General features: G+C 45.4%; 2 protein-coding genes across 2 annotated transcripts in view; one reads left to right on the top strand and one right to left on the bottom strand.

Annotated features, from left to right (window-relative positions):
* Positions 1-191: 191 nt before the first annotated feature.
* MMACHC (methylmalonic aciduria (cobalamin deficiency) cblC type, with homocystinuria) lies at positions 192-4,404 on the bottom strand. Its single transcript, XM_004679473.2, has 4 exons — positions 4,274-4,404; positions 2,336-2,530; positions 1,490-1,642; positions 192-1,083 (listed from the first exon to the last, which is right to left on the bottom strand). The coding sequence occupies exons 1-4, from the start codon at positions 4,352-4,354 to the stop codon at positions 667-669; spliced, it is 846 nt and encodes a 281-aa protein (XP_004679530.1). The 5' UTR covers positions 4,355-4,404; the 3' UTR covers positions 192-666.
* Positions 4,405-9,093: 4,689 nt separating this feature from the next.
* Positions 9,094-12,832, top strand: part of TESK2 (testis-specific kinase 2) — an 89,953-nt gene continuing 86,214 nt past the window's right edge. The window contains 1 exon segment of the mRNA XM_004679472.2: positions 9,094-9,274. The gene's annotated coding sequence lies outside the window, so the exon portion shown is untranslated.

Genomic DNA, 12,832 nt, shown 5'->3' with positions numbered 1-12,832 from the left:
AGCACAGGCTTCCCAAGGCATTCAGTAATTGCAGGCAGAGGCTATGGAAACAGTTTTAAAAGTGCTCTTTATATCTATTACTCAACAACTCTAAGTCAGATACTGGTATTTAGGAGATGATTTCCTCTTATACCTGGTAACAAGTAGTGTTTCTAAAGAACACTGAAGAAATTAATAGTCGTGCTATATGTGTATATATATTTTAAAAGATTTATTTATGCATATAAGAACTGGGGTACAGGCTAGAGGTGGGGATGATGAGAGGATTCATCAAAGACAATAGGAGTGAAGTGGATTGACAGAAATAGACTGACAAGGGGGTGCAGCTGGAGAGACAGGAGAGGTCTGCTATACCATGTGGTTTATCTTCTCAAATTCAGGGATTGAATTTGTGCTACAGTGGCTGTGGCTACCTTCACGGTGCTTTGCTTTAAACCCTTATGCCAGGGAGGCACTGCAGTATTTTGAAGCAGCTGGAAATTTTAGATTTGCCTTTGGTTTTAGATTTCTTAACCAAACTACTGTGAACCTTCATTGGAGATATCTATTACATCAAAAATAATCCTTTTGTACCCAAACTAAAATTTGGTTATAAGCTATATGTAAGCCAAGTAAGTCCTAGTACCACTATTCTAAATAAATAAAGTTCCCATAAGGGAGGGAAGTTCAAGGGCTGGCAGATTCAGGTGGTGAGTCTTCTGGGTTGAGCCAGCCCCCAGTTCTGCTGGGATTCTGAGGTTTCTTAGGTGTGAGTGTGGTAAAGGGAAGTTCAGGGGATGCAGGGCATGGCTCAGAGGGCTGAACTAAGCCTAATAAGGCCAAGCGTTGGGCAGGTGGAGTGGAAAAGTAGGCCTTCTGCTCTTCAGAGTAGCGCTCTTGGGGTGTCACAACATCCCGGTAAGTCCAGTCTCGCCAGTGGAAGTTGAAACCTTCAAGCAGGGTGATTCTGTCAGCTCTTTCCGGTACACAGTCGAGGGGCTCTGTGGGTAGCAGATCTGGCACCTGTATTCCTGGCAGCAGCACCACCCCCCGGATGGCAAACCAGCCCCCAAACCGGGGATGTATACATACACCTGATACGTGCTGAGGAGAGGGTAAAGAAAAGTAAGGTCATGGAGGTCACCTTGGCACAAGTCCAACTACCATCACTGTAAGCCAGACTTGTTCACTTCTCACTATAATAGATACCAGTACATGTGAGAACCTTTTAATCCAATGACTGTACCTTCCCCCATTACGTACACTGAGCCTCAGCTGTCTCACCCCTGGTAGTCTCATTCACTGCTCCTTCCATCAACAACAGGGCTTTAAGAACTGACCAGGTTCTTTAGCCTCATTTGTCCCCAGCAAGATGCCAGAAGGTGTGTGGGCCCAGAGTTGACCAGGGCACATTTTTGGTCCTGGAAGTTTCACCAATAAAACCAGGGAAGGTGGAATGAAGTGGGAAGCTTCACTTTCAGCTCCTACTCATTCACACTTGCCCTCTGACCTGGGTTCCCCAAGGGTCAGCCTCCACATCCTGTCGTTGGTAGTAGTATGCAGCCCCTGCCACATGTGCTGCTGTCTGGGCCAGAATCTTGGGTCGCCGGTTGGGGTGTACTTCATAGTCAGCAATAACTTCCATTTGTAGTTCTGGGAGGCTCTGGGACACAGTACAAAATGGAGGCTTTGTATGAATGGAATCCTGACCTTGTCCTAGAGGGCCCTAATTGTGTTGACATGGTCTTATCATCTGGTCACATACAAAGGTTAAATACAACTTTAAACTTGGTGGTGGTGATGGTGGTGGGGTGCTAGTGTGAGGAAGAAAATAATACCCTGTCCAGGAGGGACTGTATTTGAAGGGAAGCACACAAGGTCTTGTTCCAAAACCTCCGTCATGAGGAGTGACATGGCTCTGTACCCCCAAGTCAAGGGAGGAAGACCTAGGAGGTCCAGTATATGTGTATATACCTAAGTGAGTATGCTGGAGATCTGTTCTGTCAAAAATCCCCAAAGAGGGCATAAAGCTTCTAGCTGTAGGGCAGAGAGGTGAGTGAGATCTGAGGGTATCGGGCTTATTTCCAATTTCACTTGGAAACCAAGGAAAGTTTGGTCTAAGGTTCATAAAAGTTGCCTATTGGTGTAGGGTGATTTCAGACCTGAAAGCTGCTAGACAAGATGATGGAACCTGGAATGAGAAGGAAGAATGACGTCGTAGTACAATGTCAAAGCTGGTATTGTTAGGGCATCCTAACTGGGAAGTGGCTCTAGGTAGATTTATAGACAACACTGAGCTTGGAAGAGCTGGAAACTGCTACAGGATTGGAAGTTGGAGGATATGAGCTTTGCTTACCTCTCTAACTCGTCCCAAGTGGTAGGCCACACACTGGTCCACAGGATCAGTCAATGGTTGGAAGTGGCAGCTCTGCAGGAAGGGCTTGAGGGCCCGGTCAAACATGGCAGGTGTGCTGAGTACCAGGAAGGCCAAGGTAGGTCCTGGGAGGGGCAAGTGGAAGGCTGGAGGTAACAATGCATTGTACCATGCCACCTGGAACAGAGAATTAGGTGATGCTGGAGGGTCAAATTGGGTTTCAGCCAGGCCAAGATCTTAGCATGGCATTCAAGGCTTTTCACAACTTGCGCTAGCCTTCATCTGATTAATCAATGACTTTTCACTGATACTCTAGTGATGTATGTACAGTCAGACTTGTTTGAATTTGACAGAATTTAGAGCGGCAGAAATGCAAGAACAACAAAAATAAATTGTACTGCCTTTAGTACAATGACATGCCAGATGAAGGTCCTCTGAAATTAGAAAAGGCTTCTTGGAAGCCGAATCTTGATGGCTGGGAAGGAAAATGACAGACTGATGAAGGAGGGAGAATTTGGTGTGTATTCTAAATAGAGGGTATTCTAAACTGGGATATAGGCCAGAGGTGCAGGGGGTGAGAGGATTCACTAAAGATAGAATGGGGAGCAGAACAGGCAGATTGACAGAAATACACTGCTGAGGGGAACAGCAGGTGAGACAGGAGAGGTCTGCTGTACCACGTGGTTCACCTCCTTGGTCAGGAATCAAACTTGTGCCTTAGTGGCTGTGAATAGCATCATAGTGCTGCATCTTAACCCCTTGTGCCACTAGGGAGGCCCAGTATAAGGATTTAAAATGAGCCTCCTGTCCAAGCATTTAGCTCAGTGCAGGGTAAGGCTGGAAACTGGCCCACGTAAGTAAGCCCCAGTAGGTGGTAGTGCCAGAATTATGTCAGGAAAATTCAATTTTCCCAGCAAACTGGTATAATTGAAAACAATTAATTATAGCCTATTGGTGGATGGAAGAAACCAGTCAATTGTTTGCTCTTACAAGACCAAGAATGCCCTTTCCTCCTGAATTACCTAAATTCGAATTATGCAAACCTCTCAGGCCCTGCCCCCTGCTAACTCCTTTAGTAAGCTTCTAAAGTGAATCTGGCTCCACAGGTTCCTGTATATTATGTTGGTGATAAAGTCAAAAGGTTACTGGATCAACTAGTGTCTCCCATTTATCAGTAGGAATTATACGGGACTAAAAGGACAAATGTGTGACCACATCTCTTCTTTTAAAGATTTATTTATGCATACAAGAACTGGGGTGCAGGCCAGAGGTGCAAGGTCAGTGAGAGGATTCACCAGAGACAGACTAGGGAGCAGAACTAGCCAGATGTATTGAGATACATTGCTGAGGGGCGCAGCGGACAAAAATAGCGGTCTGCAGCGCCAGTGGGTCAGCTCCTTGGCTTACAGGTAGCTGCAGTGGTTGGTGATAGCATGATAGTACTGTCTTTAACCCCTGAATCACCAGGAAAGGTCCCTTCTCTACTTTTTTTTTTTTTTTCTGGTGAGATCTGTTTGTTTATGCTTACAAAATTGGGGTACAGGCCAGAGGGATGGGGAGGTGAGGATTCACCAGAGACAGAGTGGGGGCACAGAACATGCATATGTACTGAAACATGCTGCTGAGGGGAGCAGGGGGCGGATCAGGAGAGATCTGTAGTATGTGAGTCAGCTCCCTGGCCGGGGGTCAAACTCTTGTTGCAGTGGTTTCGGAGAGCTTCGTAGTGCTGTGCTTTAACTCGCTAGAGACCCTTTCCTACTTTTTAAACCCAAATCACCGGTTGACACTCTCCCCGGGTAGGTCAGATGGACACCGGGCCAGAGTAGCTCGAGCAGGTTCTGAACACTCTCACGGCACACTTGAGTAGCACCAACGTCAGTCATACACTTAGTCCTAGCACCGCAGGAGGGATAAACCAACCTGGAAGGGGTAAACCTCGAAGCCAAAAGGGCACAACGTGTTCTCAATCTTCAGCTTCAATTCGGCGACTTGCGGCTCCATAATGCGCACTAAGCGCTGAGCTTGCTGGGGAATGGAGTCTCAAGGGTAACCTTGGCCGTTTAGTTTCAAATGTAGCTTGGACTCTATTTCCCAAGAACTGCTGAAACCGGCCCTGGGATAGTGTTGCATTCTGGGATGCATAGTTCACTCGGTCCTCAGCGACAACCCCTGCAGAGCCAGAAATACTCGGTTTCCCAGAAAGCCTCACTGTGTATGTGTGTGTGTGCGCGTGCGTGCGTGCATGCGTTGCTTTACGGGAAATGTAGTTCACCATCCTCCATTGCCATCCTCCTCGCGGTGTCTTGGCGAGAGCTGAACTCAGTTTCCCAAGCGGCACTGGGGCATCCAGTCGGAAGTTGGATTTTCCCTTCTCCCCGGTGTTTGAACCTGACGTACTTGTATGTAGTCCTGGTTTATTGAGACGGATTGATCCCCGTTTGCTGAATTGGGGAGGTCCCGCCCACGATTGGGCACTTTCAATTTCTACCAAATCTGCGTATCAGAGTGTCCTTCTTTCCCACGAGTTCTCCGAGGCGCTCCTCTCCTGGCTAGTCCCAGAGGCGCATTTTGGCCTGATACTACCTTTCTAATCCCCTCTTTTGAAAATGTGTCCTTTCCTGGGCTGTGCTGGGGTTGTCCTGGGAGAGAAAGTGTAACCGGGTGGTCCCCAGGATAAGGGGAGGTTCCAGGTACCTTACACCACCCAGAAGGAGGGTGGAGCTGAGCTGGGAGGAGAAGAATGTAGAGAATAGACTGAAGATGGAAGCGGGATAGGGAGTCAGGAGACCTGAGGGAGGCACATGGAGCAGAGAGACATGTTAAGTTTTGTCTTGTTTCTTGATCCTGGACTGGTTACAACAGATGTGGGTGAGAGACCGGTGGTGAGGTTGACTACGGCAGCGTTTATCTTGGTTTTGATTTTGCTCTTTTCCACCCAGACTTGTCTGGCCATTTCTGACACTTTTTCATGGGTTCCTGCCAGAAGGTGCTTTAGACTTGTGGTGAGCTTTCAGGCCTTGCTTGGGATCAATCCCTTTTGGGTAGACTTTTACCCACCGAGGGGACGGGTAACTTTGGGTGTTTGATTTAGAAACTATATTCTTTGTCTTTTCTGTATCGCACACTAATTGTATTAAAGTACCTTTCCACTAAAGGTACTTTAATGTTTTGTGTTAATGTGGCCGATGACAGAACCTATTTAGAGTAGGCAGGTTTGGGGGTTCAGTGGTGCCACTCTCTCCCTGCCCTGTAACAAAAGAATACAAAACTCCAGGGAATAAGTCTCCACAAGTGATATGAGTAGGAACTTGAGCTGGTCTGAGCAGCTCCATGAGCTTCTCAATGCTGTTGATGGAAACGTGACCCAGATTAAGGTGAGGTGGTGCTTGGGGCCCAGGTTTAGGGATGTGAGTTAGGGATTCTCAGACATCATTGGCTTGTATACATGTTTCTTTTGTAGCAGCAGCTGTATTCCCAGCTATTGCAGGTACTACCCGCCCCCCCTATTTTTTAACCTCCCTCCCTCTACAGTCCCCCTTCACAGCCCACCCCTCTGCTTTCCCCTACACCTCCTCCTCTTTTTAACGGATGTCTTTTCCCAGTGTTTGTACTAGTGCATTCATATTCCAACTCTTTCTTTTACTGAACAAACATGTATGTGTCTTTCCCCATCACACCTTCCCAACACATACACAGGTTTTGCTTAGTCCCTCAGCAGGCGACCTGACTGGATTTCCCCTCATCATTTGCCTCACTTATCTCCCCAGTTAGGAGTCCAAGCTCAACAGCCTTGGATTCTGGAGACTCCCATTGTTCCAGAGAGGCTCAGATCCAAGGTTCAATCCCAGGTTCAATAAGATGGAATCTTAGGTGTGTATTTGTGGTGTTTTGTTTTGCTTTTAAAGATTTATTTTTATTTATGCATACAAGAACTGGGGTGTAAGCCAGAGGTGTGAGGGTATGTGTGAAAGGATTCAACAGAGACAGAGTGGGGAGCAGAACAGGTAGATTGACTGAAATATACTGTTGAGTGGAACAGCTGGTGAGGCAAGAGAAATCTGCACCTCATGGATCAGCTCCCTGGCCAGGATCGAACTAGTGCTACAGAGGCTGTGGATGGCTTCATAGTGCTGAGACTTAACTCCTTGCACCACCAGGGAGGACCATAAGAATTTTTTGAGTGTGACCTCTAGTAAGAAATATAGTGTACATTGTAGTCTTATACAAAACAAAAATACACATACAATGAAAACAAAAATTTCATGATTCAATACTTGTTCTTACTAGGAGCCATATACCTCTGTTATTTTATATTATATTTAAAAAATGCCTGAGGCGATTGGTTCCTATCCTTCCACCACTTGATTGCTGATTTTTGGAAAATGTATCTTCTCCAGGTAGACTAAGGGAAGTTTAACTTAGGGAATAACTGAGGTGTAGGCCAGAAATGCAGGGGTGGGGGTGAGAGGATTCACCAGAGAAAGAGTGGATAGCAGAACAGGTGGATTGAAATACACAGCTAAGGGGAGCAGTGGCAGAGAGAGGAGAGATCTTCTGAGCCATATATGAGTTAATTCCCTGACCAGGGATCAAATTTAAGATTAGACTGTAGTGGTGACAGCACTTGGAGATTTAACACTTAGACCACCAAAGAGGCCCCAGTCCGGTATTTCTGTTGAAGTAGCTGCATCTGAGTCTCATAAAGTCCTTTGCACTACAAAACAGAACTGAAAGATAATTCCATTCGTCCAGCCAGTGGATGTTTATTGAGCTGAATACCTACCAGTCCCAGTATGTATTTACACTGAGAAATGATGTACAGTGAACTCATGTATAAGTCTCAGTTCATAGCTCAGTCTAGCTGGGAAAAAGGAGACAGTTTCTTGAATAAAAGCATAACAAAAGGATGAAGTGAGTAGAGCAGGAAACATTCCCACTTATGGCTACATTCAAGGCCCTGGCCTAACTAGAGCAGATTATAAGGAATGGGCTTTGACACTTGAATAAGAATTCCTCCATTCTTTCAGCATAGGGAGCCTAATGATACCAGAATGGTGATCAGACCCAGGTCAAAGAAACTGTTCAAAATAAAACTCCCCATGAAGGCTCAAATAGTCTGCTGAAGCAAGTTCAAGGAAGCCCTGTTTTATTTTCCTGGGTAGGTGCTGCATATGACATTATCGAGTTCTACTTGCTACCTGTACTCTACTTACTTTTCAACTACTTTGCATCAGTCTCTGTGGGAGTCATGCAAGCATGTCAGGACTTGGTCAGAAACATTAAATCTGTACCGATGTAGAACAATGGTATTTGAACTGTCACCAGGTGGCAGCACATGACTTGATACCAGAAAGATAGATGGAAAGAAAGGCTTTGGGCCAAAGGGAAGAACTTTCCTAGGGTGGTCTCCTGCTGCTGCTCTCTCATCAAATTTCCAGTGAGCTATCAATTAAACTTTTTAAGAACACACCTTGTTAAGGCTACTCCCCTGATGTAGAGTCATTAATAGCTCTCACAGCACAAAAAAGAATAGGTATAAACCCAGCCCACATTCAACTTTTCCTCTCCATTCTTATCTCGTACTGCATATCTTTCTTAAACATTGTTGTCACCACCAGGTAGACACACCACCTATACTCCAGCTACTCAAATCCCACTTACTTGTCATGATCCTTCCAGTAGGCGGCAAGTCTAAAGATGTTTGGAATGAGGTTTTAACCCTGGGAGTGCTGTTATGGGAAGGCTCATATCTCACTGTTTCTTTGCCTGCTCTTGCCCTCAAAATTTAGTCTTGCTCCAGTCTGCACAGGCATGAGATTATAAATTCCAGAGGACCAGGTGTAAGAAGGAACTGAAGCAGAGATTAAGCCTCCTGTTACACAGACACCCATAGAAGGCACGTGGAAATACGTGCCTGTTGAATAGCTGACTTCCTATTTCTTACCTACTTTCAAAAGCCTGTTTTCAAGCCAGCTCCGTATTCTGTCCTCCAAAACGTCTAATCAAATCTCTTACCTAGAGAAATTGCTCCTTAAGCATTTTGTTGAAACTACCCATTGCTCTTACTTTCTCAAGTAGCTAATATTTATGTATCAGTTCCCCGCTGTTGTCCCACAACACTGTGATCCTGTAGGTCGCTGCGTTCGTGACTTTTCCTTACTCAGTCCTTACTCGGCCATACATACACCACTCCAGTAGCCGGGGCACTCGAATCCATTTTCAGTTGACTTTATCACTTTCAGGTTCGGCATTGTGATTGGTAAATTTTGTATTTACAGTCCTGCCCTCTGAGCGGCTCCAGGGCTTGGGTTTCCCCCAGGTATCGTTCCGCCTTACCAACACACTGTCTCTTCTGTTTTTAACCTCCACTTCCTTCCAATTGGTTCCCTTGGTTCTTTGGCGTTGGCGCCTGGGACTTTTGATTGGCTTTTCTGAAAGCCCATTGTGCCCAGCCACACACCACGTGGCATCCCTAACGCTCATTGGACAATCCTCTAGCTCGTTTATCCAGATGATGATTGATTGACTGCTCCGAGCAAGGGCTCGAGGAGGGGGCTTGGCCGGTAGAAGCCCCGCCCCCAGTTCCGCGGTCCGCCAGCTACGGCGTTTCTGTCGCTGGCTGTCGGGGAGCCCAGCACTGCTCCCGGCGCGCAGTGGCTCGGGGCTGGGGGATCGTCCTCCTGGCCCAGCCAAACAGGCGGGGTGAGCGGCCCGACTCGGGCCATGGCAGTAGTCTCCTTGTCGTTCGCTGCCGCTAGCATCGCCGAATCGCCAGCTTCTGTGTAAGGGATCCCCACCGCCTCGGCAGGCTAAGGAGCCGCTGCCGCCTCCGAGTCGTAAGGGCTACTATGCCCCCCTTTTGCTGCTGCCTCCCGCTCCCGCCCGCGAAGGCATCCCTCTGGCTGTTCAGTCCCGCCTCAGGTAACGCCGAGAGCGCACCGGCGGGACCCCCTTCGCTTCCTAGAGTCCTCAGTTCAGTGACTGGGGACACTCCTTGACCTCTTCTCCTTTTCTTAGAGTCGGGGACAGCTTCCCACCCCTCCCCCAGCTCCTCACACCTTCTGCCGCAGATGTGGTGAACCCATTTAGAAGTTCCTGCCTCTCTCGGAGACTTCATTTCCTGAGAAAACTGTTTCTAAGACCTCTACCTCCACAGAGACCCGCCTCATCTCAGTACTCCCCCGAAGACATCCCACCTCCCCCGAAGTTATGGACTCCCTCACTTTCCTCAGCCTTTCCCCGAAAAACATCCAGTCCGACCCTCCACAGACACGTCCTTCCCCTCTGACACTCCTCTCGTATTTTTTCCCCCTCCTGTTATTCTCCTCATCCTTCCGTTCCCTTTTTCTGCCTTTTACTTTTCACGTTGAAGATTCTGGACTAAAGCTGTATTCACTTCGAGCTAGACATGAAACCCAGGTTTGTCTGTCTGAAAAACCTTTGGGTTTATACCTCTTAGAAAACTTTGCTAATGAATTTGGGCTCTACTCTGTACGCATGAGCTGCCATCGAAGGTTTTCTAAGTAGGAGTTTGGTGTGATTGATGTATCTCTAACGAGTATGTGGAGGAAGATTGGAGCATGAGGAAGGATTAGGTGGGCGGGAACATGTGTGCTAATCCAGGTCAGAAGGGGATGGGGTGGGCTAGTGTTAAGTAAATGAAGAGAATGGTGAGCTGGTGGGAAGTTTTGAACTTGGCTGATGGGATGGATTGGTATTAGCAATTGAAGTAGGAAACCGAAAGAAGAAATGTTAAAGGGAGGTAGTGAATAAGGAAGGTTTGGATAACACTAGTTTGAGGATTTTTTCAGGTATGACGGATAGCTGGAAATTTAAGTCTGAAATTGGGAAAAAGGTTGGAACTGAGTTCATAAATTTGAGTGTCAAAGGAAAAATTGTGGGAGATATTTGAAGCCTTAAGTGTGACATGGTAGTACTGAAAGAAGAGAAGAAAAGGGGGGGGGGCTCCCGGGTGATGGTGGTGGTGGTGGGGTTTAAAGTCTCAGCACTATCAAGCTATCACCAGTCATTGGAGCATGAGTTCAATTCCAGGCCAGGGAGGTGACCCACATGGTGCAGCAGACCTCTCCTCTCACTTGCTGCTCTCCTCAGCAGTGTATTTCAATGAATCTGCCTGCTCTACAACCCACACTGTCTCTGGTGAATCTTTGCAAACTTCCCCTCCCACACACCTCCAGCCTGCACCCCAGTTCTTGTATGCATAAATAATTTTTAAAAATCTCTAAAAAAAAAAAGAAGAGAAGAAAAGGTTAAAAGGGTTGTGGACCAGAAGAAACATCATTGTTTGAAGTAATGGGACAAGAACTAGAACAGAAAGGCATTGTAAATGGAAACCAAAGGAACAAAGGATTTCAGGAGGGGAGGTGGTGACCACCAGTGTCAGATACACCAGGGGTTAAGCAGAATGGGGATTAGGAAGAAACCATTGAATTTAGCAATTAGATCATTAATTGTGTCCTTCAAAATTCACTTTAAATAGTATGATGCTAGTGGTAGCCAGGTTACCATAGATTGAGGAGTAAATGTGGAGGTAAATAGTAATCAGACTTTTTTTTTTAAGATTTATTTATTTATGCATAGATGAGCTGGGGTGTAGGCCAGAGGTGCTAGGGGTGGTGTGAGAGGATTCACCAGAGACAAAGTGGGGAGCAGAACAGGCAGATGTACAGAAATACACTGCTGAGGGGACAGTGGGCAAGACAGTTAAGGTCTGCTGGGATGGCCTTATTTTCTTGGTGTGATCAGTTATCTGTGGAGAAATCAATACTCTCTGGAGAAGAAAGGAACTGTGGTTAGTTTCTGACTTACATATTGTGATCACGGAAATTTGCAGTGGAAAATTAAAGAGTGGATTCAGGATTGAAAAAAGATTTCTGATCATATTGAAAGACACTTAAAGTTAGAAATAATGCATTTTTATAAAATATTTATTTAGGGATACCAGAACTGGGGTACAGATCAGAGGTACAGGGTGGGGGGGAGGTGAGAGGATTCATCAGAGAGAGAGTGGGGAGCAGAACAGGCAGATCCACTGAAATATACTGCTGAGGGGAGGAGCGTTTGAGACAGGAGAGGTCTGCTGAGCCATGTGGGTCACCTCCCAGGCTGGGGATCAAACTGGCACTGCAGCAGCTGCTGCTAGCTTTCAGTGCTGCATCCTAACCTGTTGCGCCACCAGGGAGGGCCTTAATCTTTTTTTTTTTTTTTTTAGTCTTTGAATAGGTAATATATTCAAATGGTTGAGCATTTGCACTTACATGTTTTCTATAAACAATGAAAAGTCTTACTCCTATACCTCTCCCCATCCATCCAGTCCATGCTTCCTCCTAAACATTTTTATTAGTTCCTCAATATTCTTTTAGGCTTTCTTTTGGCAAATACAAAATATGAATATTCTATAATTTTACTTTTCATGCAGAGGCCAACTTTTCCTTTCTCCTATCCCAATCTCCCATATTGCTTTTTCATTTAACATATCTTGGAGACCTTTCCATATTAGTATATGGAGAACTTTGTCTTTTTTTTAACTTCTGTATAATATTCCACTGAATTGATATCGTAACTGTTTAGTTCTTAATTTTTGGACATTTGTGTTGCTTTAAGTTTTTTTAACTTATGCCATTTTACATGTGTGCAAATGTATTTGTGGGATAAATTTTTTAGAAAACAAGATTTAGAAAGGATATATGCATTTTTTATTATGAAATATGTTTACTATGAAATTGCTTTGCAGAGAGTGTTTTCCAATATATTGCCTGTTTACTCATGGACACTAACTGTATCATACCTAATGCTTACATAGTGCTTATTATGTGCCAGATACTGTTCTGAATGCTTTATATATCTATTACCTCATTTAATCTTAAAAAAAAAAATAGAATATCAGCATGTCTTCTTTATTCAAAGATTTATTTATTTATGCACACAAGAACTGGAGTGGTGTGGGAGGTGAGAGGATTTACCAGAGACAGAGTGGGGAACAGAACAGGCAGATTGACCAAAATACACTGCTAAGGGGAGCAGCAGGCACAACAGGAGAGGTCTGCTGTGCCATGTGGGTCACCTTCCTGGCTGAGAATCGAACTTGTGGTGCAGTGGCTGCTGAGAGCTTCATAGAGCTGTGCTTTATCACCACCAGGGAGGGCCCTCATTTAATTTAGAATCCTTTTGAAGTAGATACTACTATTATTATCCATTTTTCAGATGAATAAGAAATTAAATGACTTGCCCAAATCATACAATTACTATGGCAGAAATTCAAACTAAGTACTCTGACTCTAGGATCAGTATTGTTTATATTATGCCTTGTTAATATTATTGAACTTGAATTTTTGCCATTTTGATAGAGAAAATGATACCTCAGAGTTTTTTTTTTTTTTTTTTTAAAGATTTATTTATTTGTGCATACAGAACTGGGGTACAGGCCAGAGGCTCAGGGGCGGTGAGAGGCTTCACCAG

This window comes from Condylura cristata, unplaced genomic scaffold (genome assembly GCF_000260355.1).
Source record: "Condylura cristata isolate star-nosed mole 26May11 unplaced genomic scaffold, ConCri1.0 scaffold00008, whole genome shotgun sequence".
NCBI lineage: Eukaryota > Metazoa > Chordata > Mammalia > Eulipotyphla > Talpidae > Condylura > Condylura cristata.
This window is presented reverse-complemented; position numbering and strand designations above follow the sequence as displayed.

Coding starts and splice junctions, on each gene's coding strand:
- MMACHC (XM_004679473.2), bottom strand. CDS start 4,354: ATGGAGCCGCAAGTCGCCGAATTGAAGCTGAAGATTGAGAACACGTTG. Junction 2,531..4,273: donor TCGAGGTTTACCCCTTCCAG/GTTGGTTTATCC, acceptor TCTCTGTTCCAG/GTGGCATGGTACAATGCATT. Junction 1,084..1,489: donor CTGACCCTTGGGGAACCCAG/GTCAGAGGGCAA, acceptor CCCTCTCCTCAG/CACGTATCAGGTGTATGTAT.